Here is a 27,899-nt window from a genome sequence, read left to right as displayed (position 1 = left end):
GATGCCAGTGGAAACCGTACAATGATGCTAGCGTGGGCCTCAGTAAACACCTATTGCAAGGTTGAAACAGGTTGAAAGGATATGAAAAACTGCAAGAGATACTGTAGTATGTTTTTGTACAGGTAGTTGTTTATTTTAGTTGGGGTTACCTGTTATTTCATCTAACAAAGCAAATTCCATGTCCAGTTAGGATTATATGTTATTGAAAGTTTTTAAGTTTTAGCTATTAAAAGTGAAAAATACACCTGGAGAACTTCGAGCCAATTTACAAGTCGAAATTAATTTCTGCGGTATTTTTTTTTCGAAATGTGTCTCATAAGTGGAACTAGTAAGAAGTCCAGGCGTTTTTTAGAAAAAAAAGTTCTATTCCAGGTTATACCAGCTGTTAAAATACGATGCAAGAAATGTTGTGAATTGTGATTATGTTTTGTGGTTACAGTCTGTCAAATACATTTAATTTGTGACAAAGGTTTAGTGTCGGCTACAAAAATACAATTCGAGTTAATGGCAAATATGCATAGGAACTGTAGTACAGACGACAACACCACACCAGTCCACTTAAACTTGCAAGTTGTGGTAAAGCATGAAGATCACAGGTTTGTATAAAGACTAAACCAAATTAAGACCGGTTGTAACGCTGGGACAAGAAGGCTGTAACGCTTCCTATACATAACAACAAACGTTTTGGCAACAAATGTGTCATACCTCGCACCGTTAATCTTGCATATGTAAACAGTCGGATTAACCAGTAAGCAAAGTATATACGAGTGCAAGAAATCAGAATTTAGAAGGGACAGCATTTATCCTGTTTCCATGGCCGATGGCCCGATCGGATTTTTTAGCTTTTTTCGTCCGATCGGACGCAATAAAAGCGTTTTCGCGGACCTCCTCGCAAGGATCGGAACTTTTCGATAGTTGTTGCCGGTGTCTGGTTGTAAACAGTTTTGTGAAAGTATAGTTATTATCGATGCCTTTTAAACAAATTCTAGAATAAAGTTATTGCATGTTATTATTGTTTTAGCCTAAAGTAACGTAGTTGCTGCTGGTCCACATTTTGACCACAAGTCCGATCAGACCGTAGGCCATGGAAACGGGATAATAGATACTATTAATGACTAAACTTTCAGTGGTGACTTTAACACGCGTCGTGTAATGAATGTAAATATTGCAACGCATCAAAATATTTAGCCTTAAAACTCTATTCGCTTGCTACTTATCCACTATCCAGTCACAATTAATCCACATTGGCATCGGGCACCAAAGTCGTGTGCTCAGGGCATCTAAAGGGTTCCTTCCTTGTACAGCCGCATTTACGCTAACGTTAGTGAATAAGTAAACTCAAATCGTAAGTTTTGTGTACAAAGGTCAAGGTTGGACTTTATGCGTTTTGGGTAAAACCTTATTATAATATTTTGCAGGTCGATAGGTCTTCACGCGGACCATGTTGGTAAGTAGGACATAAAAGATCAAAACGGTTTCCTGTAGTTGTAACGTTTTCTGTCGCGTGTTCCCCTGTTTTCACGAAAACGTCACACAATGTGGCTCAATAAAAAACGCGGACACCATAAAGGAACGACAATTCGTTTTAATGGTATGGTCAATTCCGGTTTTTCTGCGAATGAAAACGAAAACGTATAAAGCACAAATCGCACTCGAAACACAACAAGTAAACATACCGACTGTTTGGCCACAGGGGTTTTGGTATTTAATGATGTTTTAAAGGCCGAACAAATCCTGCACAAATAACCAAACATTTACAGTTTTAGAACAAAACTTCACATTACAGTACAAAGCCAAACTTACCAGCAAAATGATTCACAAATGCAGCTTTATCAACTCAGCAATTTATTTATACTTTCTAGCTGCTAAATAAAGGTATCAAAGTTTAGATTGATGGCTTCAATTCAAATTATGCCTGTCAGCAGTTTACAAACGTACACCACGAGGCAAGTTACAAATGATTGCAACATACACAGTACACAGGCAATTGACGTCACGCATTAGAACATTAATTGTCACGCAATGGAACACTAACTGTTGCGTCACAGGACAATTGTTATACGTTTTGCTGGGCAAAGTTATGTTCACAACAGTTGGCGAAAACGACGTAACATACCCCCACCCGAATGTATCTCCAGGGGAGCATACATTCTAAAACACAAAACGTCGTTGAATATATACCGAACAAAACGAACGAAAATGAACATCGCAAACAGTTTACAATTTGCCGGTCGCGCAATCACCGCGGGAGTCCATCACTAAACACAGTTTGGTGATGGGTCGTCTGACGGAGGTGGCACCGGTTCCTACCAGTGCAGAGCGCACGACACCATGCGCATCCGGAAAGGTCGAAATCACTCGGCCGATTCTCCAACGTGCTCGCGGAATGGATTCGTCCACAACCAACACTAGGTCGCCTGCCTCGACGTTCCTCTGCTTCGAAAACCACTTCTGTCGTTCAATGACAGTGGGTAAGTATTCTCGCACCCAGCGACGCCAAAATTGGTCAGCCAGGTATTGCACTTGTCGCCAATGGTGGCGAACGTAACAGTCCTTCTTCACGAACACGCCAGGTGGCATGTTGGGCGACGGACGCAACAAAATTAAATGATTGGGAGTCAGCGGCTCGTCCGATTGTGGATCCATCACCACTGGAACAATGGGTCTACTGTTGAGAATGGACTCCGCTTCAACAAGCACCGTTTCAAGGGTGTCGCGGGTCACGCTTTGTGCCGTCAGCAACGCAGAAAGAACTCTTCTTACAGACCTGATCATTCTTTCCCAGACGCCACCCATATGGCTTGCCGCAGGAGGATTAAAAGACCATTGGATGTCCTGTTGTCTCAAGAAGTCATCAATGCTCTGTTGATTCCATCTTCCGATAGCCTCTTTTAGCTCACGCACGGCTCCGACAAAATTTGTTCCATTGTCGCTGCAAATCTTAGTTGGTCTGCCACGTCGTCCGATGAATCTTCGCAGGCAGTTGATAAAAGCACTCGTTGACAAACTGTCAGCTACCTCCAGATGCACTGCCCTGACCGTCATGCAGGTAAATAGACAGCCGTACACCTTCACTTGGCTTCTTGCTTGGCGCACCATTAGCGGTCCAAAATAATCAACGCCAACGTACGTGAACGCGGGGCTATGGGAGTTCACACGATCAATCGGCAATCTGGCCATAAGTTGCTCGCCAACGGGCGCATTTCGTTTCCTGCAAAACACACAATTGCCCAACACACGGCGTACAGCGGCTCCGCCCTTTATAATCCAAAATTTTTGACGGATTTCAGACCAGGTGTGACTCATTCCTGAGTGACCTACGTCCTTATGAAACTTGACAATCAGTAAGTCGGTGAGGTGATGTCTGCCTGGAAGTATAATAGGATGCTTCGCATCATCCGAAATAGAGGCCAATTCAAGTCTCCCTCCAACGCGTAGGAGACCGTTGCTAAGGGTGGGGCCAAGCTTGTCAAACGTTCGAGAGTTCTTCGTTTTCTTCCACTGACCATTGCCTTTTCGCAGATTTTCAAGCACCTCTGGAAAGGCTTGTTGTTGCACAATTCGAAACAGTGCCAATTCAGCTTCTTGAAGCTCTTGAACCTGAAGGGTTCCCTTCGGAATGGTCGTATTTGTATCTGCACACCGTTTCGACAATAAAACGCGCTTATACCGTAACAACCAAGCGGTTGCACGTCGTAGGCGATTCCAATCGGAGTAATGATTGATCAGTTTTGAGATAGAATCCGTCTCGCAAGCGGTTCCACACGTAAAATTTGCACTGACCTTCTTTGCTTCCATTAAAATATCATCTCTATTTGAAACTTCTTCTTCTTTAGGCCAAGTAGATTCGTCACCCCAAAGAAACCGTGGACCGGTTAGCCAAACGTTGTTATTCACCATTTTCTTCACAGACAAGCCACGTGAGGCGTCGTCGGCAGGGTTTAATTTGGATGGAACATGTCGCCACTGCTCACTTCTGCTTCCACTGTCAATCTTTGCCAGTCGGTTTGCTACAAAGGTTTCGAAACGTTTTGTAGAATTCCTAATGCTCATCAACACCGACATGGAATCTGTCCAGAACGTCGATTCGCAGTCGGGACAGCCCAACTCTCGTCGCAGAAAGCCATCCATTTTAACCGCTAGCACCGCTGCCGTCAACTCCAAGCGTGGTATGGATACCGTATGTATCGGTGCAAGTCGTGACTTGCCAAGCAAAAAACAACAGTGCACCTGCGTATTGTGGTTAACAAGGCGCAGATAAGAAACTGCCCCGTAGGCCGAAGACGATGCGTCAGCAAAATGGTGCATTTCCATCTTAACTATCTTTCCAAAGGAAGGAGGTTTAATGCAGCGTTGAACCCGTACTTGGCTTAACATAGGAAGTCCCTCCATCCAGCTTCTCCAACGATTAGCATCTTCATTTGAAATATCTTCGTCCCATCCTAACCCTTGACGACAAAGGTCCTGCAAAAGTATTTTGGCACTTACTGTAACAGGAGCAACAAGACCTAAGGGGTCGTACAGCGCACTGACGGCAGACAAAATTCCACGGCGCGTCAGCGACTTATTCGGCATCTGCACATCAAATCCAAATTCGTCATTTGGGACGTTCCAAAACACGCCCAAAATTCTTCCAGCTACGTCCGAATTAAGATCATGATTCTTCGCCATCTTGGACCGTTCGTCAGAAGGAATTGATTGTAAAACTCTATTACTGTTGCTCATCCACTTGGTTAGGTGGAAGCCACCTCTTTGCAGGAGCTGACCTAAGTCTTTCACCAACATAATTGCTTCGTCCTCGGTCGCCACGCTTGCAAGGCAATCGTCCACGTAGAAATTTGATTTTAGCGCTGTAGTAGCTGCAGCACTGAACTCGTGGCCAAACTCTTCCGCAGTTTGGAGCAAGCTGAAAGCGGCGCAGCTCGGAGAGGATGTTGCGCCAAAAAGATGTACAGTCATCTCGTGGTCTTCCGCTGGCTTGGACAGATCGCCCTTGGGCCACCACAAGAAACGAAGGCTCGCAGTGTCTTCTGGCCTTACCCGGATTTGATGAAACATGGATTCAATGTCTGACACAACCGCCACGGGTTCCTTTCTGAACCTTGTCAGGACGCCTACTAAGTTGTTCATCAGATCTGGGCCACTCATTAGGGCATCGTTTAATGCAACGCCTGCGTGCTTTGCGGCACAATCGAACACGACGCGCACCTTGTCAGGCTTGCGCGGGTGCAAAACAGGGTGATGTGGAAGATACCACTCTCGTTTACTTTGGCCGCGATCGTGCGAAGAGATCCTTTTCGCGTATCCCTTTTGGATATAGGTTTCCACAGTGCCAACGTATCGCTCACGAAGTTTCTCGTCCTTCTTTAGTCTTCGTTCGAGAGAACGGAGTCTTCTTTCTGCCAACACGCGGTTTGGCGGAAGTTGAGTTTGATTTCCTTTCCACAGCAAGGGCAACTGATAATGGCCGTCTACATGCAACACGTCCCGTTTCATAATTTCGAGCGCCGATCGGTCTTCACGCGAAATTCTCTTGTCATCAATTATGGTTAAATCAGAAAAATCGGTTCTCCACAGACAGTCGATCTCTTTGCTCACGTTGTCGTCAAAACTACTTACGTAGTTTAAATCAATGCGTGTTCCGCTGGTGGGCACAAACGATGGCCCCAACAAAGACCACCCAAGGGCCGTTTTTACTGCAATGGGTTGTTCGCGGCTGCCGCAGCGCGTCTCCTGGAAAACCATCAGTTCAGGAGCATCGACGCCAATCATAAGTGTCACTTCTCCACCTTCGATCTGTGGAAACTCTAAACCGCGCAAGTATGACATCCTTTTCAGTTTAGTCTTTGATGGTAACTTGTTAGTTTTTACCGGAAGCTTATCGATGGCCATTACACTGTTAAGATTAATACTAGGTCCATCATCGAAGGCAGGAGCAACAGACAGGGAAACTATTTTTGTTGACATAGTTTGCTCGTGGCCTACAGTTCGAAGCGATACAGTACGAGACTCCCCTTGCAAGTGTAGGGCATCCACTAGCCGTTGACTACACATAGATTTAGTGGCACCAGAGTCCAAAAATGCATAAGTGAGAAATTCTATGTTGCCATTTCGCGCCCGAACTGGTACGATATTCATGTACATATCACCACATATACTGGTATTGCCACATATTGCAGAGGGCTTGGAATCTGACGCCAAGTGAAATGAATTAACTTCACTGGTTACCTTTTCTTCAGGAGCAGAACTGCGGTTGGCTTCTGCTCTAGAAACCTCCCGATGTAGCAGCGTATGATGAGAGTTGGAATCACAACCGGAGATCTTGCACGGATCCTCCTCCTTGCAATCTCTTGCATTATGTCCTTTCTGCAAACACTTAAAGCACAGTCTTTGCCTTCGTGCAAATTCGTATCGTTGGTAGACAGGCTTCTTTTCAAACGAATTGCAAGTGGTCAAATCATGGAGCCCTGTACAAAACAAACAGCGAGCCTGCGGGGCTTCAGTTCCCGGCAGCTCAGACGACACGACGTACGTCGCAGCCCTATTTTTTCTTTGACCACTAGGCGTCTCCCGTACGGGGTGATGGGCCCGTCTAAACGACGAACTTGCCACGGCAGCTTGATTATCGACAAATTCGGTGAGGTCGTCGAAATTAGGTTCTCGATCGTATGTTTTAATTATACGGGCGACCTCTTTGTCCCATTGCTCTTGCATGTCACTGGACAAACGACGCACAATCGCCAACAAATTTTGAAATGTGTCCAAACCTGCGTTGCCTTCGATTTGGGATAGTACCACTTGACATGTCTTCATCAACCTCGCGAATTTCTGCATGCTATGGACGTCTTCCGAGCGAAGTTTCGGTCCGTACTGTAGTTGGTTTAAGCAGGTGCGCGCAATGATGTGATCCTTGCCATAATTTTCCTTTAGCAGTTTTAGGGCCTCGGCGTATCCTCCTTCTCCACTGAGCATGGAACAATGCTTAATCAAATCGTTAGCATCACCGACACAAAATTGCTGCAAGTAACTGAGGCGCACGTCGTCGTCAGAAACATGTTCAGCAATATGGCATTTAAAGCTACGAATAAAGGCATGGTACTCCATAGGATCACCGGCAAACTTTGATATCTGTGGGGGTGGCAGTCTAGAATCTTTCTTAACAGGTCGCTGATTACTAGTCGACGGTTGGGGCTCCGGCAAAGCACATACTGGCAGATCAGACACAGACAATTCGCGGACTTCGCCAACGACACTACTGGTGTTTGCACAATTACAACGGCATTTAGGCTCGAACGGAGTGGCTTCGGGCTTCAAAACTAGTTTTCTGGGTTTAATAGGTGACGGAACAGACTTACTTGGTTCGTTGGACTTTGTAATCAAGGTCTGTGTAACTGCCGTACCTAATCCTTCCAATGGAACAGATAGGGGTACTTCAACGGGGTCTTCCTCGTAGGAGTTCACTTCCAGCTCCGCCATGTGGAGTGCGTGTTTGAAACGGATTGCCTTTTCCATCTCATCCAATTTTCGTCGTCTATCCTTTTCTTCGCGCGAACAAAGTTCTTCTTCTTCGCGGCGCTGACGCTCTTCTTCGCGGTGCCGACTTTCTTCTTCACGTTCAACACGTTCCCTCTCCCTTTGGATAGACTGTAACTCATAATTCTGCTGTATTCGCATACGTAAACTTTGCAATTTTAATTTAGATCTCCGCTTCATTTCTAAGATAGCCGAACTAGATAATGTGCGCACGCTACTTATCACCGAACCATCCACTGAGGGTGGGCGTTGCGCTACATTCTCCAGCGGATTCGATGTAGAGGGTTCGCCATCGCGGAAGGAGTGAACACTCGCTTCGACCCATTCTTCCGTGCGTTGGTTCACGTCGTCTAAATCGAATTCGGGATCGTCTGCTGCCATCTTCGTCGTGATTGCGTTGGTACTAGACAATTGACAGTCGGCCAGTCGAAAAACTTTTATGTAACGTTTTCTGTCGCGTGTTCCCCTGTTTTCACGAAAACGTCACACAATGTGGCTCAATAAAAAACGCGGACACCATAAAGGAACGACAATTCGTTTTAATGGTATGGTCAATTCCGGTTTTTCTGCGAATGAAAACGAAAACGTATAAAGCACAAATCGCACTCGAAACACAACAAGTAAACATACCGACTGTTTGGCCACAGGGGTTTTGGTATTTAATGATGTTTTAAAGGCCGAACAAATCCTGCACAAATAACCAAACATTTACAGTTTTAGAACAAAACTTCACATTACAGTACAAAGCCAAACTTACCAGCAAAATGATTCACAAATGCAGCTTTATCAACTCAGCAATTTATTTATACTTTCTAGCTGCTAAATAAAGGTATCAAAGTTTAGATTGATGGCTTCAATTCAAATTATGCCTGTCAGCAGTTTACAAACGTACACCACGAGGCAAGTTACAAATGATTGCAACATACACAGTACACAGGCAATTGACGTCACGCATTAGAACATTAATTGTCACGCAATGGAACACTAACTGTTGCGTCACAGGACAATTGTTATACGTTTTGCTGGGCAAAGTTATGTTCACAACAGTTGGCGAAAACGACGTAACAGTAGTATTAACGTAACATATTTATAACCGTGATTGCGTTTGATGCAGATTCGGTGTCTTTGACAACAAACAATAGCCAGGAGAGTGACAGACCGTCACCGATTGTCACTCCACAACACACATCGTCTCCACGATCACCTCAAAGTGAGTCACTTATCCCAGCGACAATACTGTGATTATGATTAATTTAAGTTCATTGTGCATATTATATATTTACCCAAATGCAATAAGTCACAAGCAGTTTGACGTAAATGGGGGCTAAAGTTGCATATTTAGTTGTTACATTTTATATGTATGTAAATTAATACATGTCAGTGTTAGCTGTTTGTTTAAAAATGCAAATCAGTCATTATACAACCATATATTCAAAGGTTTAGAAAACACCAAGCCAAAATTGGAAGAAGTCTTCATTTTAAAAGGTGACATCAGCTTTTACAATTAAAAACTTTGTGTAGGCTATTTTTAACTGTATGGTTTGAGTCTCTTATTTACACCCGAGAGTAAAAATATAGTTGGATAAACCTATTTGAGGTGATTGCACAATATCAAATGTTTATCCGACTGCAATGGTTTTTATACCAACAACATCTACATCTATGCTATTATGTAAGCCAAGGTTTATTTGTAGTCGTATAGTAGCTTTTACCTGATTACATTTGTTACAGACGAAGTTTCCTCACTCACCAAGAAAGGCTCACACGACAAAGCTTACAACTTGATGTCAAGCAAATACAAAATGACTAGCGAACTACGGGACGGCGCGTTTCTTGTCCAATACCACGTTTGCTGCATGAAAACCAGTCATTTTGAAGAAGCTTCTAGAACCTGCTGTGACGTAGCAAACAGCATTGTTCGTCACGTGGACGCTCGTCCTCTTGATGTGAAAGTCTTTGCCGAGAACCTCGAAGGAAAAGGCAATCACTTTGAATCACTGCTGTTTTACCAAGTTGCTGCGTACCTTTATGAGGTACTAGAGTCTGAACCTAAAAACGCAATCTTAGGAATTAGTAGCTGTGTGCTGGGTATGAGGGAAACGTGTATCAAGCTTGCCTCAAATCGATCCTCAAAGTCGAAGTACGAACAACAACTGAAAAAACATGTGATCCCGGTGATGCATCACCTGAAATTTAAAGTGGCCTCAGCAGTAACTGGAGACAAAAAGTTCACTACTTTACGTGTAGCCTGGTGTAACATTAATATAGCGCACGTCAAAGCTCTAGTTGGAGATCGCACAGGCGAAGAAGAAACAATAAAAGCAGCTCTTGCTCTTTTAAATGATGAATTCGGCGCGCAGGCACAAGAGATGCAAGTTCATGGGCTGTGTCTTCACAATTTAGGTGCGTCTTATTACAGCGTTTTGCGCTATTCTGAGGCTGTGCAAATGTTTACTGAAGCACTGGAATCCAAGGCAAAAGCAAAGGATTATGACAACACCGAGGAACAACAGGCGAGCATAGAGTTAAGCAGGAGAAGTAACAGCATGCTGCTTCGCATGCGAAAAAGGCTTTCAAGCAGTGCCAAACATTAATACCACCAACAATGTGAAGCTATCTTCTTTCTTCAATTACTTGGAATGAATGGATTGGCGTACAAGAGTGACAAACAAAAACAGTTGACACCCTAATCAAACTGTGAAGCTATTATTATTGTACGGAAATGAAAATGCGAATTTAAAAAAATGCTGTCAAAACCGATTTTCTAACAAAAAAAGACAATGAACAAAGAAGCCTCCGTTTCTCCACATATTTCCTTCCAACAATCGGAGGGCCGCCCTTCCAAGTTTAAACAATTTCATGTAATCTTTAATAAACTGTAAAACAGCGTTTGTAAATAAAATATTTTACTTGGTAAATTAAAAACCAGGACAACGTTGTATCAGCAGAACGATCTCAAATCATGGATTAGTTATAGGCAAGTCCAATTTGATAAACAGCAGTTGATTACTGAATTATTACACTTAACAGTCTTGTAGTTTTAATTTAGCTATACATCATAATCTGAGCCTGTGGACTTTTGAAACATGATCATAGGGTTTATTTTTCTACTTATTTTCAAGGTAGGCCAATCTATCAAGGTTATTGAAAATGCACCTATTGGTGCACTACTTTGAATAAAGGCAATTCCAAATATACTCTAGAAGCAAAACAGATTAAAAAATCTAAATGAATTTTTACATGTGAATAGTATGTAACTAAAAACCAAAACATATTACAGGAAAATGTCAATACTAGTCACACTACACTAAAGAACAAGTGGGCAGTTACATTACTGCAACAGTAAAAAAGAAATAATACAGTGAGCAGTGTTTTTAGCAGTACACTATCAAATATGAAAACTCTATGAATAAGAAACATAAAAAGTATTATGAATGGTAAACATACAAAATGGAGTAAAATGTCACTTAAAACAATGAATAAATTTTGCAATTTAAGGTATGTCATAAAAAATGTTTGTTGTAAAAAAACTGCACAACACAAACTGGCAACATGATTTTGCATCTACATGAAATACTTTAAAAGCAACAATATCCATCAAGGTAAAAAACTGCACTAGAGTTTTGAATCACAATGGTACATGAACTATATCTACACAAACTAGCAGTGAACACAGGGGTTTGTGTTAATACAAACTACTTAAAGTGCAAAAGCAATGTGCTAGTTTTCATCATCTGAAGAGTGATTGTGTTTCAAAGAAGTTTCAATTTCATTCAAAAGCTTTTTGGAAACAGAATTTCCAATCAAAACCAGTTCATGCAATGAGGTAGGGTAACTCTCAAACAAATCCAAAAACACCTAAAAGAAAAAGAAGAAAATTAAATAAATATCACTAATGACATTAGGTTTTTAATTCCTATCACCAGTGCTGCATTGTTGCAGGTATAATAAAATTTCTAGTGCTTGTTTAACTTCACTGCAAACGCAGGATTATCTTCTATGCTTGCAACAGGGTTATCCCAAATTAAACACTAGAAAGGTGGCTTTCTGATATACTTGCATTTTATATATTCTATGCGATATTTACCAATTTACTATACACATCGTTTGATCTATATATATGATTGTTATTGCAAGCAAAAACGAATGGGTCCCCACACGTGTGGTTGTGAGGATTTAATGTCCTGGTTATTTTTAAATTCTTAAGAAAAAACTTAACCAACTTTAGCAATCACCCAGCTTCAAAAGTTTTGTCAGTATTCTTTTTGCATCATTATTGTCATATAATTACAAAAAAACAGTAAATAAGAACGGGAAAAATACTTTTAATTTAATCTATTGCTTTGACCTTGATATTGTCGTTCAAGGTCAGTTTTTAAACACAATTTTCCACAACTGAAAATGTGCTTGATACTTAATAAAACGACATAGCAAAGCTGCGCAAAAACAGCTGATTTCTAATCACCGACACAACTGTCTCGTAAAACGTCTGTCCGGCTCCGGACGTCAAGCTGAGCAATCCCGCTGCATTCACCCGCCTTAATCGTAAACAAGTGAATTACTCCCTTGAGAGTTGAGACTTCTATCTGACTGACAGTGTACACATATTATGGACTGTAAAAGTAACTATTTGGCCGATTAAGGCAAAATTTTAAATACTGAACGAATAACCTACTGCAAACAATTGTTTAACATTTCAGCACATTAGGGCTTGTATTTTTTGACTAAAACTTATTATTTTGGGGTTTAAGGGGTAAAATGGGTGAATCCAATAAAAAGTTACAAAATTCTTTAGAATACCTTACATTGCACCAACCAACTAAGCATGAAACTCTCAGATTATGTACTTTAGTCAGTACAGCCGTTAATTTTTTTCGTTTTAGGGGCCTGTGGGTGAACCGCTCGGTCGTTTGGGGTCAAACTTCAGGAGGATCAAATCTGGATTAATAACTAACATCTGTCCAAATTTGAATAAATTTAAAGCACTCTTTCTTGACCAAACGCATTTAACAAACCAGCGTTAAACAGAAATCTATATTTGGGGGTTTAAGGGGTCAAAATGAGTAAATAAAAAAAAAAAGATAAAAAATTCTTTGAAATATCTTATATTGCACCAAACAACAAAGCATATCACTCAGAGATGCTGTACTTTAGTCAGTACAGCCGTTTTTAAAAAAATACGTTTTGGGCGTTGGACAGAAAAAAGAAAAAAAAATACGGACAAACAACTAGTTTTACAATCAACTGTGTTAAAACTTTTACACAGTGATTGTAAATTTATATGTTTACATAGCTTAGGTATATATGTGATTACTGTTAAAATATAGTATTTATAACTACCTTGGCAGCTGTATTTGTTACACCACACACTTCCATATCAAGATGTTGTAAGCTGTGGCTGCCAGCTACAATCACAGCTAACATTCTTGCTCCTATATCACCAATTGCCGGGTTGTAATCAACACTTAGTGATCTTAGACAGGAGCTTGCAGCAATAGAACAAAATAATGTTGACCATCCAACCTCTGAAATTCCTGGGTTTGAACTCAAGACCAACTCTTTTAACCCTTTAAAAGTCCAAATCATTTAAAAGCATCAGATTAATATATTGTAACCAGCTTGTTTCAAGACAAAAACTTAAGAGGCTATTGCCCAACATGAATACAATTTAAACAGAAGATTAAAAGAAAGTGTGCACCAACAGGTTAACATATAGTAAACAGACACAAGCTCTTATTATAATAAATAAACAACACAAGTTAACAAAAAATTGTACCTGATTTAGCACCATCAGGAGGCAGTAGATTTGAAAGTAGTTTTGCACAGCTGTCTGTTAATTTGCAATCCCCAACATCCAGATTTACAATTGAAGGATGTAAAGACAGTGATTTTGAAAGCAATGCCAATCCCCTTTCACCTAGTGGATTTCCATGCAAACTGTCAAATAAGATTTTCGGGTTTTAATTGACAATGCTTTCTTTGAAATAACAAGTGTGACACAGACACCTACGCGATCCTGGCAACCACGCAAGGGGTTCATGAACTTCAAGTTAATATTCGGAGCAGAGCCCCCAAAATTAGAATAACCAGTTAGGGCTTTTTGAAAATGGCAAGCTCTGCAGAAACAGAATATGTCAGTGGCTTTTATTCTGCAAAACGCGTTACAGAGCATTAAGCAGTCATACTCATAAGCGTATTAATATTTGTAGTTTTGATCATTTTTCAAACGAGGGCCATCAACGGTTTGTTAAGGCTTTGAAAAGTGTTGTGTTAAAATGTTTCCGTTTAGCTTTGTCTGGTTCGCGAGATATTGGGGTCGAAAGTGAACCCCTTGCGTGGTTGCTGGAGCCGTTTTTTTGCTCGGACAGGTGTATGCTGGAATCAAATCTTACAATAACTTACAATAATGACTGAATTGATCTGTTAAGATTTAATGCATCAGAAAGATGAAGAACTCTTTCATCTGTTGATAAAACTCCAAGATTGAGGTTGAGTTGAAGTACTGAAGTTGTCTTGGCAATAGATCTCATAAGCCGCTCAAAGTCTCGATCTGACATCTAAATTATCATCATTTGAGTTAAACGTTCAAACAACAAAGGAAATAAGGTTGTAGCAAGGTTAAATGCCAATTTTTTGTATAGTTATCCTTAACAGTCAGTCTACTTCACAGTGGAAAGTAAAGAAGTTAGAAGAACAGGTAAAATCAGAATTAATCGTAATTGATTTTGTTACCTTGCATTTGCGAAGTGACAGTAAAGTTACTTGGTGACTTCTTACGGAAGAACATATTTCCTTTATTTCATCTGTAGTTAGTTTCTCGCCACAGATTTGAACAACACCGTTCAGCATAGCTTTTAAAATTTATGCAATTGTACAAATCGAATTTCTCGCGAAAACAAAACAATCTGTATTTTGCAGTGCAACAAAATTGGTGCCCTAGCAAGGCAGCCAGAAGTTATGTAGTACTTTTACGTATCACTTAATTTTGCCATCACTCAACATGTACAATCTGGAAAAATGCTACTTAGAATTCAGTGTGCGAAATAAAGGTGCAGCGTTATCCAGTCACCATATATTCAGTCACATTGGGCAAGGATTTTTTAATTTATTTTATTGCTAAAATCACTGATTTACAGAAAAGATCATTTTGTTTAAATTTTGGGCAGCACTAACAACACATTTTTCATTCACAAGAAATGAGAAAACAGCACGAGGAAAATAAACTAAAATGTCAACAAAATCAGGTCGTGGCAAAAGCGCGTAAACATGGCAAGCTTTTCGGCGAACGCCTCACACTTAAAAAACGTTTTTTATTTTTTCTCGCGTATGACTTGTAGTAGTTAGCGTCGGGTTCATGTACAGCTCAAAGGCAAAAGGTATAACCGATGCTTGAACGACACATGTTACCTTTTAATGCGCTATCACGTAAACGCTAAGCGGAGGTCCTTAAGTTGTTGTTGTGTTGGGTATTTTTTGGATTACAATGGATTATGTCAGTTTTTTGGTTGAGATTTCCGCGATTTTACACGTTTGAAAGCACAAATTTAGGTCAGAAATTTGAACACAGCTTTTAGACTTGGAAAAGCAAATCTCTGCCACAGTAGCCTATTACAACGGGCGGAATTGTTTGTTAGTTTAAATTTATTTTTCATTTTGTTTTTAGCCAGCGATTTTAATGTATCTTATGTAATTGCTTGCGAGGTCTTTGGAATAGGAATTAACACAAAGTGGAAAACAAATGGATATTATTCTCCTTGTCAAGATTTGTACGCTCTCTTTTGTTATTACAGGTAAGTTACAAAATAATATTTCAAATCACAAATATGTATGACGTCTTTTAACTTGTTTGGAAAAGTTCTTTAAGCTGGCGTTTTTATAACACAAAGAACATTGACCAGACCAATATGTTTGCGACAGGCTTGAGGCTACTTCGAAACTATAAGATGGAAAACAGGGCGTATTCAATGTCAGGGTATTACTGGTACACGTAAACTGTCGTTTCCTAAGGCTAAAACGGCGAGGACCTAACTAAAATGCCTGTAAGCTTGTTTACTCATATAGGTTAGGCTTGGATTATTCTTTACATGGAAAGCTATCCCCTACAAGCGTTAATTTAAGCTTTTATGTCACATTTCATTGGGTTTGATTCTATTTATTCAACAAATAGACAAACACTCAAGAATCAGTATGTTCAATGGAGTATAACTACACACTTAACTCTAGGAAAGAATTACGACAGTTTTAGCCGCATTCCAATTACAACCATGGGTAGACGTTCTTTCGAGAGGTTGGCCAGGCTAGCCATTAATTTTACCGCAATTAGCGCCCATGTTGCCAATCACTTAAACCTCACGGTTTAACCAACGGGAGGAAGCTTTCAAGTATTGTTCGAGACAAATTCGATAACTTACGGCATTTAGCAAGCGTTGGACAAAGCGGTACATTCCGTTTTGTATTGGCCTGTACGTCCACATAAGCGATGGTGTTTTGTATAGATTCTTGTGGTATGCTTGTAGTAATTTGAGGTTTTGGTAACCTGTCATAAATGACTGTTGCGAAAATAGCTGTGACAGCTACGTCGGAAGTGAAGAGATTGAAATTCGTCGGAGTGCAGAATTCATACCACAATTTACGATGTATGCCGCAATTAGATATCACGCTTTGGCATCTGGTAACGAGCTTTTATAAGTCACGTTACCTTAGCATTTACCTTAGAAGCAACGCCTTTCTAAATTGCTACGTTTAGCAACGCCCTTCATGTAGGCCAGTGGTTCTCAAAGTATGGGTCGCGACCCAAACATGGGTCGCGCAGGGTCAAAAAATGGGTCGCGCTATGGCGATTCGGTTCTGCCCAAACGAACCTTTTTCAATTCATTTTTAATTCTCCATCATGACTGAATTATTGCATCATAAGCATTTTATGTTGCTTCGTCTCAGTAACTTGGAGTATTGCATCATAAGTGGTTTTCTGAAAGTTTTGATGGCAGAGTATAGCCATAGCCAGGTACAGCCTCACTCAACCACGTTGTACAGTAAAATAAACCAATCATTACCGCTTACAGACAATAGCCTTCCAATTTTACTGTTACGCACATGGCGATTGTAACGTCATAGCACGGGAAATAATGGGACAAGTTAATCATGCGAAACTGAACGGGGAGATGTAATAGTTAGCCTTCAAGGATGAGTTAGTATTCGTACAAGGAAAAAAAATAATTTTGTTGTTGTTTGAGGCTTGGGTCGTAAGATGCACATAAAGTTCAGATTTGGGTCGCGCTCAAAAAAGTTTGAGAACCACTGATGTAGGCTATGTTATAAGTTATATCTTTTAGATTAGTGGCGTGTTTTTGGCTAACACTTTTTACTCAGAACATATATTATATATCAAGTCGATTTAATAAACTTACAACGGTCACTTTGAGTGAATCTTTTTAAAAGCGTGATTTTTTGGAGCGCTAAGTTTGATAAATACTGTTCACTTTAGTCGTTGCGATTTGCATGTTGTTACAAATGTATTAACACATAAAACTCAATTTGAGTTTATGTATTTTCACAGCACTTCACTTACCTATACCTACAAAACGTGATAACACAATCCTACTAAATATTTTCTGTATTTGTCCTGCTTTGGATAAACATGTGCACGATTTAGGGACCAAAGTTGAATTATATCCTTTCGCAAAAATGCATGACTGACTGCAATTAATCGGAGCTTTGTTTAGCTTGTAACCCATCATAGTTACTTTACAATACTGTGACGTATTGTTTATTTCTGAGAATGGCATTTGACATTTTCACTACATGCCAATAAAACTCGTAATACTTCATGTCGTATTGACGTTGCCACAACATTGCACAAAGGATGTAGATTCCCCTTTTAGAAAATCGTTGGAAATGGGTTGCGGATATTTGGATTAACTAATTTGGCAGCAGTTTGCATAGGGGTGATGTAATCAATTGACAAAAAGTGAAACAAATTCCAACTGTCCGCTTCTAGGCCTCGTAGGGCCACGTTTTATTGACAATTCCCTGCAGCGACGCAACGAATTGCATTTGTAACGTCAGAGGACGCTGTCAAAGTAAAATGGCGTCAAAAAGATTCCAACTATATCGAGTTTTATTTATCATTTTCATTGTTTAGTTACAGCCTCGGCTACGAATGATATAGGACGCTTTTTTACTTCAACAAACCGCGACACTTCATTGTTCGGTCAGAATGGAGGAACACAATCACCAAACAACCAGCCGCTGCCTCGAAATGATGTTCCGTCGACTCGTAACGTTGTACCGACGTTTAGTGGACTTGCTTCGGTAAGCTTGGGTCCACTTTGTCAACAGTAGCGCAATGTAAATATTTTTGTGATATAACATAACTTGTATGTTTATTATCACTTGTATAAGTTGTGTGTTCATTTTGTGCATGTATACCAGCATATAGATTTGACAAGGATTTTTTTCGATACTTCGGTTTGCAGTATGTGTTTTACTGTAACTAAGTCTCTGGAAACTTAAAATCTACTATAGTTATTGACACAAAACAATGCAAAAGGTCAAATAGGTATTTGCCGCCAATGTTTTCCAATGGATTTTCTTCATTATAGCCCAAATTGAATATTGCGCAGAAAAAATGATAGAAGAACTGAATTCGATATTCTGGATTCGGAATAATTAATCAAGAATTCCCAGTTATATACTTGAACTTTCCTAACTTTAACATCACAAATGGTTAACGCCTCAATACCAGTGGTTTCATGTTCGTATATGCAAATAAATACGCCCCCGATAATCATGCTTGCATCGTTTGGGAAATTAATCTACTCGTCTAGCAGCTTCTTTGTCGATGATTCTTAGAATTGCGTATGTTCGTGATAGTAAACTGTTGATATGTATACTTAACTTTGACAGCAACTTTACATTTGGAAATTGAAATTCTAGCCTACAGCCGGAACTTGTTTCATAGCAAAACAGTAAAAATCAAAAATTGTGTACTGATTTTTTCATTTAGGAATTGATCACTATAATGACAAACTACTTTGGTGTTTCAGAATCTCCTTTTAAATGCAGTGCTTGGTAACCAAGGAAACCAACAACAAAATCCACTCATTAACCAGTTGTCACTTTGCCCAGTCGAAGTTCCGTTTTGTTTCAGGTACCACAAAAATCTATTGCTTACAGGACACAAAAGTGTACGCAAATAAAGGTTTTGAAGACAAAAAAACATGACGTTCCGGCACGTATCTTATGTCATTCTCAATTGAAACTTGTATTTTTCCTGTAAAAATAATATTTGTTTTGGTAATTGTTACCCGCTAACATATGATGTAGGCCTACATTTGTCCCGATTGCTTGTGATGTTTTGAATTTGCCTTTCGAGGTGTGCAAGACGCAAGGCAAGTTTGTTTCAATCATTTTTTTGCCCAGAACGAAGTGCCAGGCCGACAACCCGCTAGCCGAAAGCAATGCGAATGATTGCTACAGAGACATTACGTGTTGTTTCGATCAAGAACTTTACCAATACAGAAAAGTGTATGGATCGACATATTTACGCGGAGTGCCGGTTTGCTTTCATGGACCCACATCCAGCGGCTTTCGGTAAACGAATCATGTTTTTGCACACATTCGTTAAAAAACAGTGGCGTTCCTAATCCAGTGGTATTAGTGCTAAGCAAGCAACTTAAAAGGGCAACACTCAAAACACATAAGTTACAAATATTTTTAGAGGTATTTTCCTATTACTAACATATTTGCAACGTATCCCTACGTAATCAGCAGAAGCCAAAACTTTGTAGTATGTAGTAAATTGTACGGTTTCCATCCTAAAGAAAAACTTTTAAATTAACAACAAACGAGTCTTCAAAAAGAGCAAGAAATTTAGTGAAAATATTCGAAACAAAACCAAAAACGTGACAACCAATTATTTTTACCGTTCTGTTTTGCTATGTTCAGTCAGATCGCCAGAAGCATGTGGCCCCAATCAACAAACTTCTCACCATTCACGCAATCCCTTGTGGTGAAGTTTTATGAACGGACAATCAACAGTAGCGGTTACCTGGACGTAGCACTAAGCCAATGTTCGTTGACCAACCTCATAGCGGTGCGAGGACCAAAATGCGGCTGGAAAAGTAAGTGAATTGGAATATTTAGATATTTTGTAGTAAAGACGTCGTAACCAGTTGTGAAAGTAGATTATTCTCTTGCTAAAACGATCCGGTATTTTTATTATCGACCTGTCCCAACGTTATGACCGAAATTGTAACAAAAGCAATCAAGAGTAATGTCTACGCAGAACGGTCCCTTATATGAGTCAAAAATTACAACAACTGCAGGCTACGCAACGGTAAAAATAACAACTGTACAAAATACTATAAATTATTAAGAGACTGGAACTGATATATACAGTCATTTTATGATACACCTATAAGCTGATGCTCGTGACATAAGCGTTTGTTCTACGTTTAACGCTGGTGGTCAGTGATCAACCCCTTTAACGCTTTTTTTCGTAGCTTTGGAGATAGTTAAACAGCAAACTTAAAAACACCTATATTTCTGTGAAGTGGGCTGTCAACCATGATAGATTAATCGCACTTCAGAGAAAAGTTTGTCAGACAACAAACACTGCAGTGTGTAGACTGTAGATCATATTTGACAGCATCCGCAAGGCACAACCAAATTATTTTCAAAACATGACTTTAGTGGCATGTTTGAAAACATATTCAAACAAACACGCAACTTAAACGCAAATTATGTACGCGGTCGCACAAGTATTAGACCGTAATCGCGTAGTAATAGCGGGATAAGCATGTTATGTTCACAGCAATGCTACACACCACACCCAAATGTGAAACTAGTAAGCTACCGGTATTACTTACTACTTGATGTACACATAACATGGATAGACATTTATAGTTGCATTTTAAAATTCCATTGAATTAATGTCAATCTCAGGTCACATTAGTGTTTTGTTTATTGTTGTGTTAAGCTACAAAATGTAATAAATTGTTCAAAAGAAAATTTGTGAAAATGACTCTACATACAATATATTCGGATGTTTTACCCTACCCTTGTTACCACGATTTTCTTTACTAAGTCGAAAGTTTTTTCGACAAAGTACGTGTAGAACTAAATGAATACTATAAGCATTAAGTTATAAAGGAAAAGAATGTAGTCTCGTTCGTTAAAACGTACATGCGGGGTTTCGATTCCATATGATCGCAGACAATCTTAATCTCTGGGTCTTACTTTCCTCCCGCAAAGGTTAACCGAAAGTTTATTTTGTGCCTTTTTATAGGAACAAAATACCTAGCAACACACCTAACCTCTTTAGGTGCAAAAATGCTATAGGTAATTTAAAACCGGGCGCCATATTGTTCCCACACCGAAAATGTCTTGTAACTGCAGTCAATAGTTTTTTTGCAATAACCTATTTAGGTTTTAATCCCGGTTTGTTCGGGTCTATTTCTTTTGACTGACATTGAGGCATGTCCAAACTCAATGTAAACTCAGCTGTAAATTTTGAAACCTGTTGCAGCTATCACAAAGAGCGAATGTAGGATGAGGGATTGCTGTTACGATGACATCAGCAAATCTTGCCATTATCCTCGAAACTTTAACCAACAACAGAGCGACCAGACTTTTTATCCTGAATTATACGCCAACACCCCAGAAGAGACCCAGTGCTCGAACGTAAGTTGGTAAATTATATTTGTAAGCGAGCTCGAAACAAGGGGGGCTAAACCCGGCTAGATTAGTACAAGTCCAAAACTAATAAAGTCAGGTTAGAATCAACACTGTTTTAATTAAAGTTGCACTCGAACCCGAACCGAAAAACCCGTCCGGGCTTACAACTCTGCGGCAGGTTATATACCGCAAAAATAATTTTATGTGGTTCGCATTCAAGATAAAACTCACACAATGATCTGCATTGACGCAAAATCTAGTTCCGAGAAAAGATAAAGTCTACACAATGGTTCTAAGTATATTTAGATTTAGGGAACTCTTCACATGCATTTGAGATGTGTGTTTGTGCAATTTATGTTTTGACAAACTTGAAGGGTTTCAAGATTAATAGGTTCGAAAGCTTTCAAAGTAAAGTTATGACACAAATTTAGCAATAATTAGCATAAGGTCCGAATCAAGACCGTTTTTTCGAACTTTAGCCCGAACCGGGCCCGAAAAGCCCTATAGGTTCTAAAATTTTGCATCACATACCAAGCAATCTCAGCTAGGGCAGTAAATATAATATCCCTGAAGTGGAAAGTATTACGGGCTGCAGATCAACGTAAATCAAATCACCCGAGGCGTTCGCAATGCTAGAAAAATTGTCTGGAGTTGCAATGAACTATAATCGGCACATCAACGTCTGCGCAAGTTTGAGGGTTAAAAGGGCGATGGTCAAAAATAACTTAAGGCTAATTTGATGCAATCCTTCAAATCAAGTATGTCAAGGTATACCAAACCACAAGATCGGGCTACTTAACAAGTGTGAAAATGCGTCGTTTGGAGTTCAATTGTAAAAGAGCAGGCAATTTAGTCTTGTTAAACTTATCTAAATATTTCGCAATTACCCTGCCTGTACGTCAGTGTGGATTTTATGCCAACTGGTGCCAAGATTCCCCTTCGGGACTTGCAAGCTTTCTGTTCTGTTACAACTTTTAATGGTTCTGGCCGACAGATATGAACTGTCAACGTTAGATAGCTCGTTTGGCAATTGCATTTTTGCATAGACGTTTCGATATACACGTCGCCTTCTTTGGGGAAAATAACGCTAAATGCGCGCAGTGCAGTGCGCCGAATGTCCGTTAATTTATATCAGGGACTGGAAGACTGGCAAGTCTAAACGTCAGTGCAAAAATTGCCAGAAGAGCTCAATAAAGCTGATATTTTGCCTGGCTGCAACAACTTACATACAAATTTAAACTGTGCTACAAAAACACAAAAATGAAAAAATGGCCCCGAACCACATGCGTTCAATGCAAACGATTCTAATTGCGGATAATCATATTCACCTGAAGCTTTCAGTACACTTAAATTACATCGTTTTAGGTTCGCAAGAGCTGTGACATGTGTTTTACGTTTCAGGCGCCCACCTTTAACCGTATCCCATGCATCGCTGACGAATTGTCCAACGACACGGTTACAAACAAAGTTGCCAAATGCCATTTCCTAGGCTGTTGCGTGGATTTATCATACTTTATCCCGGAGACTTTTATAGCAGTGTCCAGGTCGGGTGGAGGGCCCGTGATTCCGTCGCAACTTCAGCCGGAATCTCCGACCACGAGTCTCCGCAGTGGCTCGACTTTAAATACGATCCTTAACCTGCTCCGATCATCCGGTTCTCAGATACCCCTAGGAGGAGCATCCACACCAATTGTTTCACCCTTCACGTGCCCCTACAACACTGTGTCTTTACCAAGTATGCCCGATTTGACCCCGAAAGCCGAGGGCTGCTGCGAACGTCACTGGTGTTACCAAGCTAAAAGAGTTGAGTATTCATTGAGTTTCAATAGCTATACGCTAACATTGATTTTATTAAAGTATTCAAAATAATGAAAATAATGTCATTTGTTGCAATAATCCGGTCAAACGGCAAACATAAATGGATGAAAATTTTTTTTGAAACCCACAATTGTTTTTTACAGCTAAGACCTACCCAACCACCTCCTCCGGTTCATTTTACCAATCAAGAAATTCCAACATTAAGACCATTTAACCCAATTACACCTGATCCCGTTACTCAATCGCCAACTACTGCTGCAGTAAACCCGATTTTACAGCCCCTGCCAATTTCACCAAACTCAAATCCCGACCCTGAATCACTCCTCACTAGTGAACTGTTGTCATTTGTCACTGCTCGAAACAGTTCAGTGCAGTTTCCGCTTCTGCCATTTTTACCAGATAAACAACCCCCTTTACCGCCTGTTACCACAACCCCAGTTACAAACACGCCTTCCGATGTGCTTTTTGGGCCTGAGAACAGCGCCTGGGGTCCGTGGGGTTCTTGGGAGTCGTGTTCTGCATCATGTGGGCAAGGAAATCGTCTACGATATCGCGAATGTCTTTTGCAACAGTCTCTACTCCGTAACAGTCAGTTGTTGTCCAATTGCGAAGGCGACCACCTGGAGATCGAGCCTTGCTCCGGGAATAGCTGCGTTTCAAAAAAGATCGCCTGGACGAGCTGGAATGAGTGGAGCACGTGCTCGAGCAAATGCGGTGATGGTGTTCAGAAACGCAAACGGGACTGTGTGTATGAATATAACGTTGTGGATGGGTTCATATGTCGGGGTAACGAAGATGAAGAAAGATCATGTACGGGAAAGTTATGCTCTCACTGGGGCCACTGGAGCGAATACGGAGGTTGCAGAGCCGAGTGTGGCAGCGCTGGCAATCAAATCTTACACAGGGTGTGCTTACACAACGAGAACCCAGTGGAGCCTGAGCAGTGCATGGGTCGCAGTAGTAAACTCGAGACCTGCTACCGAAACGATTGCATCTTTCTGACAGAATGGGGATTTTGGGAGTCCTGCTCCTTTACATGCGGAACAGGAATTCAAAAGCGCCGGCGTATTTGCATTAAGAACGGAGTAAAAGCTGATCCTCAAGTCTGCAATGGAACATGGGTTGAAACTCAGCCGTGCAGGCGTGGTTCATGTCCTGGACAAACCTCTTTGACATGGGCCACGTGGGAGAGTTGGAGTAATTGGGGCGAGTGCTCTACCACCTGTGGATCAGGAAAGATGCAAAGAACACGAAATTGCGTGTTTCGTGGGACGAACAAGATACCTCTTCCAAATGGAGTATGTGAAGAGATATTTATAGGAGCAATGACCACGCAGTCTTCAATATGCAATGGACAGGAATGCCCCGGTAAGCCATGTTTGTTTATATATCTGTAAGTTAATGGGATACGTATACTCATGCCTTAGCAAAATATCTTTCAATTTCTTAAAATCGGTAAAATCCTACAAAACTGTGTTTTCAGTAAATAATGACGACCAATAACATGTGAAATGTCACACGCACAAGGTTCAAACACTGCCAGGGGCAAAGTTACATCTTTCATCCTAACCTGGTAATTTGCAATTAAATACCCCTTTCCAAACCCTCAAATTAGATAATTAGATGTACTCGATTCAGATTTTCGTATTATGGTCTGCCCGCCAGCCTCAAAAAGCTTAAAGATTCTCAAGTAACCATAATCCGTATCATATTTGTTGTTGATCAGACCTCGGTGATTTCTATGCTTGGACAACTTGGTCAGAATATTCCCCGTGTTCAAATACTTGTGGAAGAGGAACAAGGAAACGAAAACGGTTCTGCTTCGGTCAATCTGGCCTGGTAAGATAGGAAAAAAAACAATAACTTACTTCCAGCCCAGTTTACCATTTTGAATACCACTAAGTCTGTAGCTGTTGGGTTATTTAGAAACTTATCGTACATATACTCTTAGATAAACTTGCAAGGAATTTTAAAAAAATGAAATAGTGTGATTACTCATTTTTTGACATGAATCCCTAATCTACTTTTTTGTTTTTACAACTTTTTGGTGCGGAAATTTTAAGCTTGATTTGAGAGATGTCCAGTGTTTTTTAAGGAGTTATTTATTACTTTTGTAAATTATGTAAACCTTTTTCACAGACTAACTCTGGTCGGTGTCCAGGCCTTCGAATGGAGGAAACACCATGTGGGTCAGATGACCAAGCTTGTGTATCTTGGATGAGATGGACGGATTGGTCAAGTTGTAATGCTTCGTGTGGTCGAGGTTCTTCAGTGCGAATGAGGTATGTGACTTGAGTTTTTGTTTCAAAAATGTTGGTTTTGCAATTCGACTTTGAAAGGCATAGACCTAAGCCACAAAATGGTTGCCGAATGTCGACTGCGTCACCAATTTTATTTCTGCTTTAAGCGATTTCACTGGCAATAATAAAAAAAACACAACAGCTTTTTAGCCCACTTTCAGAAGCTTAACATTTAACAAATGAGTTTCAATGTACTGCTGTCTCCATATATGTTTTGCATGGGCTGTTTTGTATTTAAGATTTACAGTTGGACTATTATAAAGTAAAAGTTAGATTTGCATTGGACGCACATACATCCCGCCAAATCAAACACATTTTAAAGCATTTCACTTATTCATTTCTTTTTGGATAACCACTTGAAAATACCTTGAAATATCGCTTTAAACTCGTTAAAAGGCAAATATGATTACAAAACTCAACCTAAAGTTCAACCTTGTATATACGTGCTGTGCACCAAGAGATGTCACAGACTGGTGCAATATATTTATCATGTAAACTGGGTTATTAAGGCTGTCGCATAACATTTAAGATTTGATGATAATTGTGAGCAACCAGTCAGTTGATATTAATAATACGTGCGGCGTCTTTCTAATTTCGATTTCGCTTTTCGGTACGAATTCAAAACACAGCAACAAACTTGGTATTTGAACTATAAACATGCCACTTTCATCTTTGATTAGCATACAACCTTAAAAGGTATTTTCAAAGAATTTGTAATCTTTGCTGTGCTAAATTTGAATACGTTTAGTTAGTGCACATGATATCTTTAAAAGAATCTGCACACGGACGTAAAACTACATAAGAGTGCTTGCTGCAACGGAGATTTGAAAAAAAACAGTACATACAATAATGTTACAAAGATACATTCCAATATTAACATTTCAGTGAATATATATCATTATTCATTATTAAGAAGCATTCCTTTCAGGTTTTTGTGAAAAAGTCAACTTAAAGATAATTAAGTTTACATTTGTTATTACAGATGCCGATCAGGTGGAGATTCAGTGTGTTTAAACAACACACTTGTGTATGAAGAGAAGGATTGCAGTTTAACAACCTGTCCGTGATAGTACGCCGTTTTTTACTTTCGTTTTTTTTACATTTTTTGCTTGACATTGCTAAGCTCATAGTATTTAACTAAACGCCTATGCTGACATTTTGCTTTTTTGTTCTTACACATTTTCTATCGCTTTTTGTGCGGTTCATTATTTAAGCTTGGGCACTTGTTTACGTATTTGCGTGTTTAAGTCTCTTTATGATCGATCTTTAACCAAATAGCAAAACGGTTTGTTTTTGCGAACTGTTAGATTCTGTCTCTAAAATAACTGACCAATACTAAGTAAATAAACAGTATTTACGTAAAAATCAAAAACAAATTTCAGCATACCAATTAACACCTAACACAACCAAACCAAGGTGTGGTTCACGGTTTCCTTTTTACGTACATGTCGTCATTTGTTTTTCGTGCCGGTTGATGCATTAAACGTTACTTGTATTTCTATTGTAATTGTGTTTACAAAAGTAAGGTCAAAATGATGCTTAGTGAAGTCTCTATTGCACTTCATAGTTACGCTATATGCAATTGCATGTGCTTGGGGCAAATGTTACAGCATGGTTAAGAAAATGAGCCCAAGTCTATGAGTTTTGTACCTTGTCAAATGCTAGGCAGTTTAGCGGATAAAACCAGGGCGTCAGTATCCCGTAATTCAAAAGTTGGCCTGCGGCGTTGATATTAATGTTGCAAGCGTTGGTGTAGTTCAAAACCTGAGCCGTGCAAGGTACAACAGCGGTCAAAATATTGTTGTTTTGGCGTCGCGTCCAAATGTTAGCAGGTGTATGCGTTTTTGTTCCGAAGAATCGGGAATTTACGTTACAAAGCGATTTGCAAGTTTGCAGTTTGGTGCAAAGTACTTAATTGCGTTCAATGATAAGTTGCTAATTGGTTTTGGCAAACAGTTACACTAAACCATGTTTTTAACTGTTTCACATGAAATTATATAATATCCATTTACAAATCCAACACGACAACCTCGCATTCACTATCCAGTAGACAAAATGGCAAAGAGATGAGTTTTAAATCGGTATTGGCAAACGTTTACACTAAACCCGGTGCAAAACTGCGACACGTGGAATTATAAAATATCCATTCAAAACAAAACGGCATAGTGAATTTTTTGACGCCTATGTAACCCTATTAATAGATTTGCAGCTGCAGACAAACACTTTGCTAACGTCCAAGCGCAACAAGAAAAATATCCTATTTTTTTGATGTCAGTAACCACGTAAAAGAACTTAGCCTACAACTGCACTTAAATAATTTGGATCTAAAAAGACATTAACAGTAACAGCCATTGGACCATTTTTGTGCAGTCAATAATATAAATTACACGTAGCATGCGCAAAAATGTTGTTGGCTGTTTGTAAAGTTTAGTTTTGTGGCTTTAGATGGTCACAGGACAAAGTTTTAAACTGCGTCTTCCTTTTTATAAGAGGTTGGCACCTTTTAAAACCACAACCACTAGTAATACCAGAAACTTCTTTGCACGATTTAAACCGGTCTTCTATGACAGG

The 27,899-nt window shown here is 39.8% G+C and overlaps 4 protein-coding genes across 7 annotated transcripts; 2 read left to right on the top strand and 2 right to left on the bottom strand.

The window, feature by feature from the left end:
• Nucleotides 1–1,387: 1,387 nt before the first annotated feature.
• Nucleotides 1,388–10,173, top strand: LOC145204414 (uncharacterized). The gene is made up of 4 exons (XM_080076950.1): nucleotides 1,388–1,447; nucleotides 8,648–8,743; nucleotides 8,971–9,018; nucleotides 9,265–10,173. The coding sequence occupies exon 4, from the start codon at nucleotides 9,318–9,320 to the stop codon at nucleotides 10,125–10,127; it is 810 nt and encodes a 269-aa protein (XP_079933076.1). The 5' UTR covers nucleotides 1,388–1,447; nucleotides 8,648–8,743; nucleotides 8,971–9,018; nucleotides 9,265–9,317; the 3' UTR covers nucleotides 10,128–10,173.
• On the bottom strand, nucleotides 1,571–8,597 carry LOC145204413 (uncharacterized). 4 transcript variants are annotated; one of them, XR_013853486.1, is made up of 2 exons: nucleotides 1,677–8,597; nucleotides 1,571–1,612 (listed from the first exon to the last, which is right to left on the bottom strand). XR_013853486.1 is itself a non-coding variant. In XM_080076948.1 (2 exons), the coding sequence occupies exon 2, from the start codon at nucleotides 7,912–7,914 to the stop codon at nucleotides 2,218–2,220; it is 5,697 nt and encodes a 1,898-aa protein (XP_079933074.1). In that variant the 5' UTR covers nucleotides 7,915–8,099; nucleotides 8,164–8,597; the 3' UTR covers nucleotides 1,571–2,217. The 4 variants fall into 4 exon arrangements, 2 of the variants coding, with proteins under 2 accessions (XP_079933074.1, XP_079933075.1); XR_013853487.1 differs by having other exon boundaries at nucleotides 1,571–1,734; nucleotides 1,804–8,597; XM_080076948.1 differs by having other exon boundaries at nucleotides 1,571–8,099; nucleotides 8,164–8,597.
• Nucleotides 10,174–10,618: 445 nt separating the features above from the next.
• On the bottom strand, nucleotides 10,619–14,516 carry LOC145204415 (leucine-rich repeat-containing protein 73-like). Its single transcript, XM_080076952.1, has 5 exons — nucleotides 14,266–14,516; nucleotides 13,936–14,090; nucleotides 13,310–13,470; nucleotides 12,874–13,100; nucleotides 10,619–11,391 (listed from the first exon to the last, which is right to left on the bottom strand). The coding sequence occupies exons 1-5, from the start codon at nucleotides 14,380–14,382 to the stop codon at nucleotides 11,254–11,256; spliced, it is 798 nt and encodes a 265-aa protein (XP_079933078.1). The 5' UTR covers nucleotides 14,383–14,516; the 3' UTR covers nucleotides 10,619–11,253.
• Nucleotides 14,517–15,201: 685 nt separating this feature from the next.
• LOC145205459 (uncharacterized) lies at nucleotides 15,202–26,829 on the top strand. Its single transcript, XM_080078182.1, has 11 exons — nucleotides 15,202–15,323; nucleotides 17,675–17,844; nucleotides 18,579–18,682; nucleotides 18,955–19,125; nucleotides 19,480–19,655; nucleotides 21,062–21,216; nucleotides 22,612–23,013; nucleotides 23,172–24,396; nucleotides 24,755–24,867; nucleotides 25,168–25,310; nucleotides 26,311–26,829. The coding sequence occupies exons 1-11, from the start codon at nucleotides 15,272–15,274 to the stop codon at nucleotides 26,393–26,395; spliced, it is 2,796 nt and encodes a 931-aa protein (XP_079934308.1). The 5' UTR covers nucleotides 15,202–15,271; the 3' UTR covers nucleotides 26,396–26,829.
• The last annotated feature ends 1,070 nt before the right edge of the window (nucleotides 26,830–27,899 follow it).

This window comes from Phallusia mammillata, chromosome 8 (genome assembly GCF_965637545.1).
Source record: "Phallusia mammillata chromosome 8, kaPhaMamm4.hap1.1, whole genome shotgun sequence".
NCBI lineage: Eukaryota > Metazoa > Chordata > Ascidiacea > Phlebobranchia > Ascidiidae > Phallusia > Phallusia mammillata.
Note: the sequence above shows the minus strand (reverse complement) of the source record. Positions and strands in the feature narration are given on the sequence as shown.

Coding starts and splice junctions, on each gene's coding strand:
- LOC145204413 (XM_080076948.1), bottom strand. CDS start 7,914: ATGGCAGCAGACGATCCCGAATTCGATTTAGACGACGTGAACCAACGC.
- LOC145204414 (XM_080076950.1), top strand. CDS start 9,318: ATGTCAAGCAAATACAAAATGACTAGCGAACTACGGGACGGCGCGTTT.
- LOC145205459 (XM_080078182.1), top strand. CDS start 15,272: ATGGATATTATTCTCCTTGTCAAGATTTGTACGCTCTCTTTTGTTATT. Junction 21,217..22,611: donor AAGAGACCCAGTGCTCGAAC/GTAAGTTGGTAA, acceptor TTTACGTTTCAG/GCGCCCACCTTTAACCGTAT. Junction 24,397..24,754: donor CAATGGACAGGAATGCCCCG/GTAAGCCATGTT, acceptor GTTGTTGATCAG/ACCTCGGTGATTTCTATGCT.
- LOC145204415 (XM_080076952.1), bottom strand. CDS start 14,382: ATGCTGAACGGTGTTGTTCAAATCTGTGGCGAGAAACTAACTACAGAT. Junction 13,471..13,935: donor AGATCAATTCAGTCATTATT/GTAAGTTATTGT, acceptor CTTATTTGACAG/TTTGCATGGAAATCCACTAG. Junction 13,101..13,309: donor TCCTGATGGTGCTAAATCAG/GTACAATTTTTT, acceptor GGACTTTTAAAG/GGTTAAAAGAGTTGGTCTTG.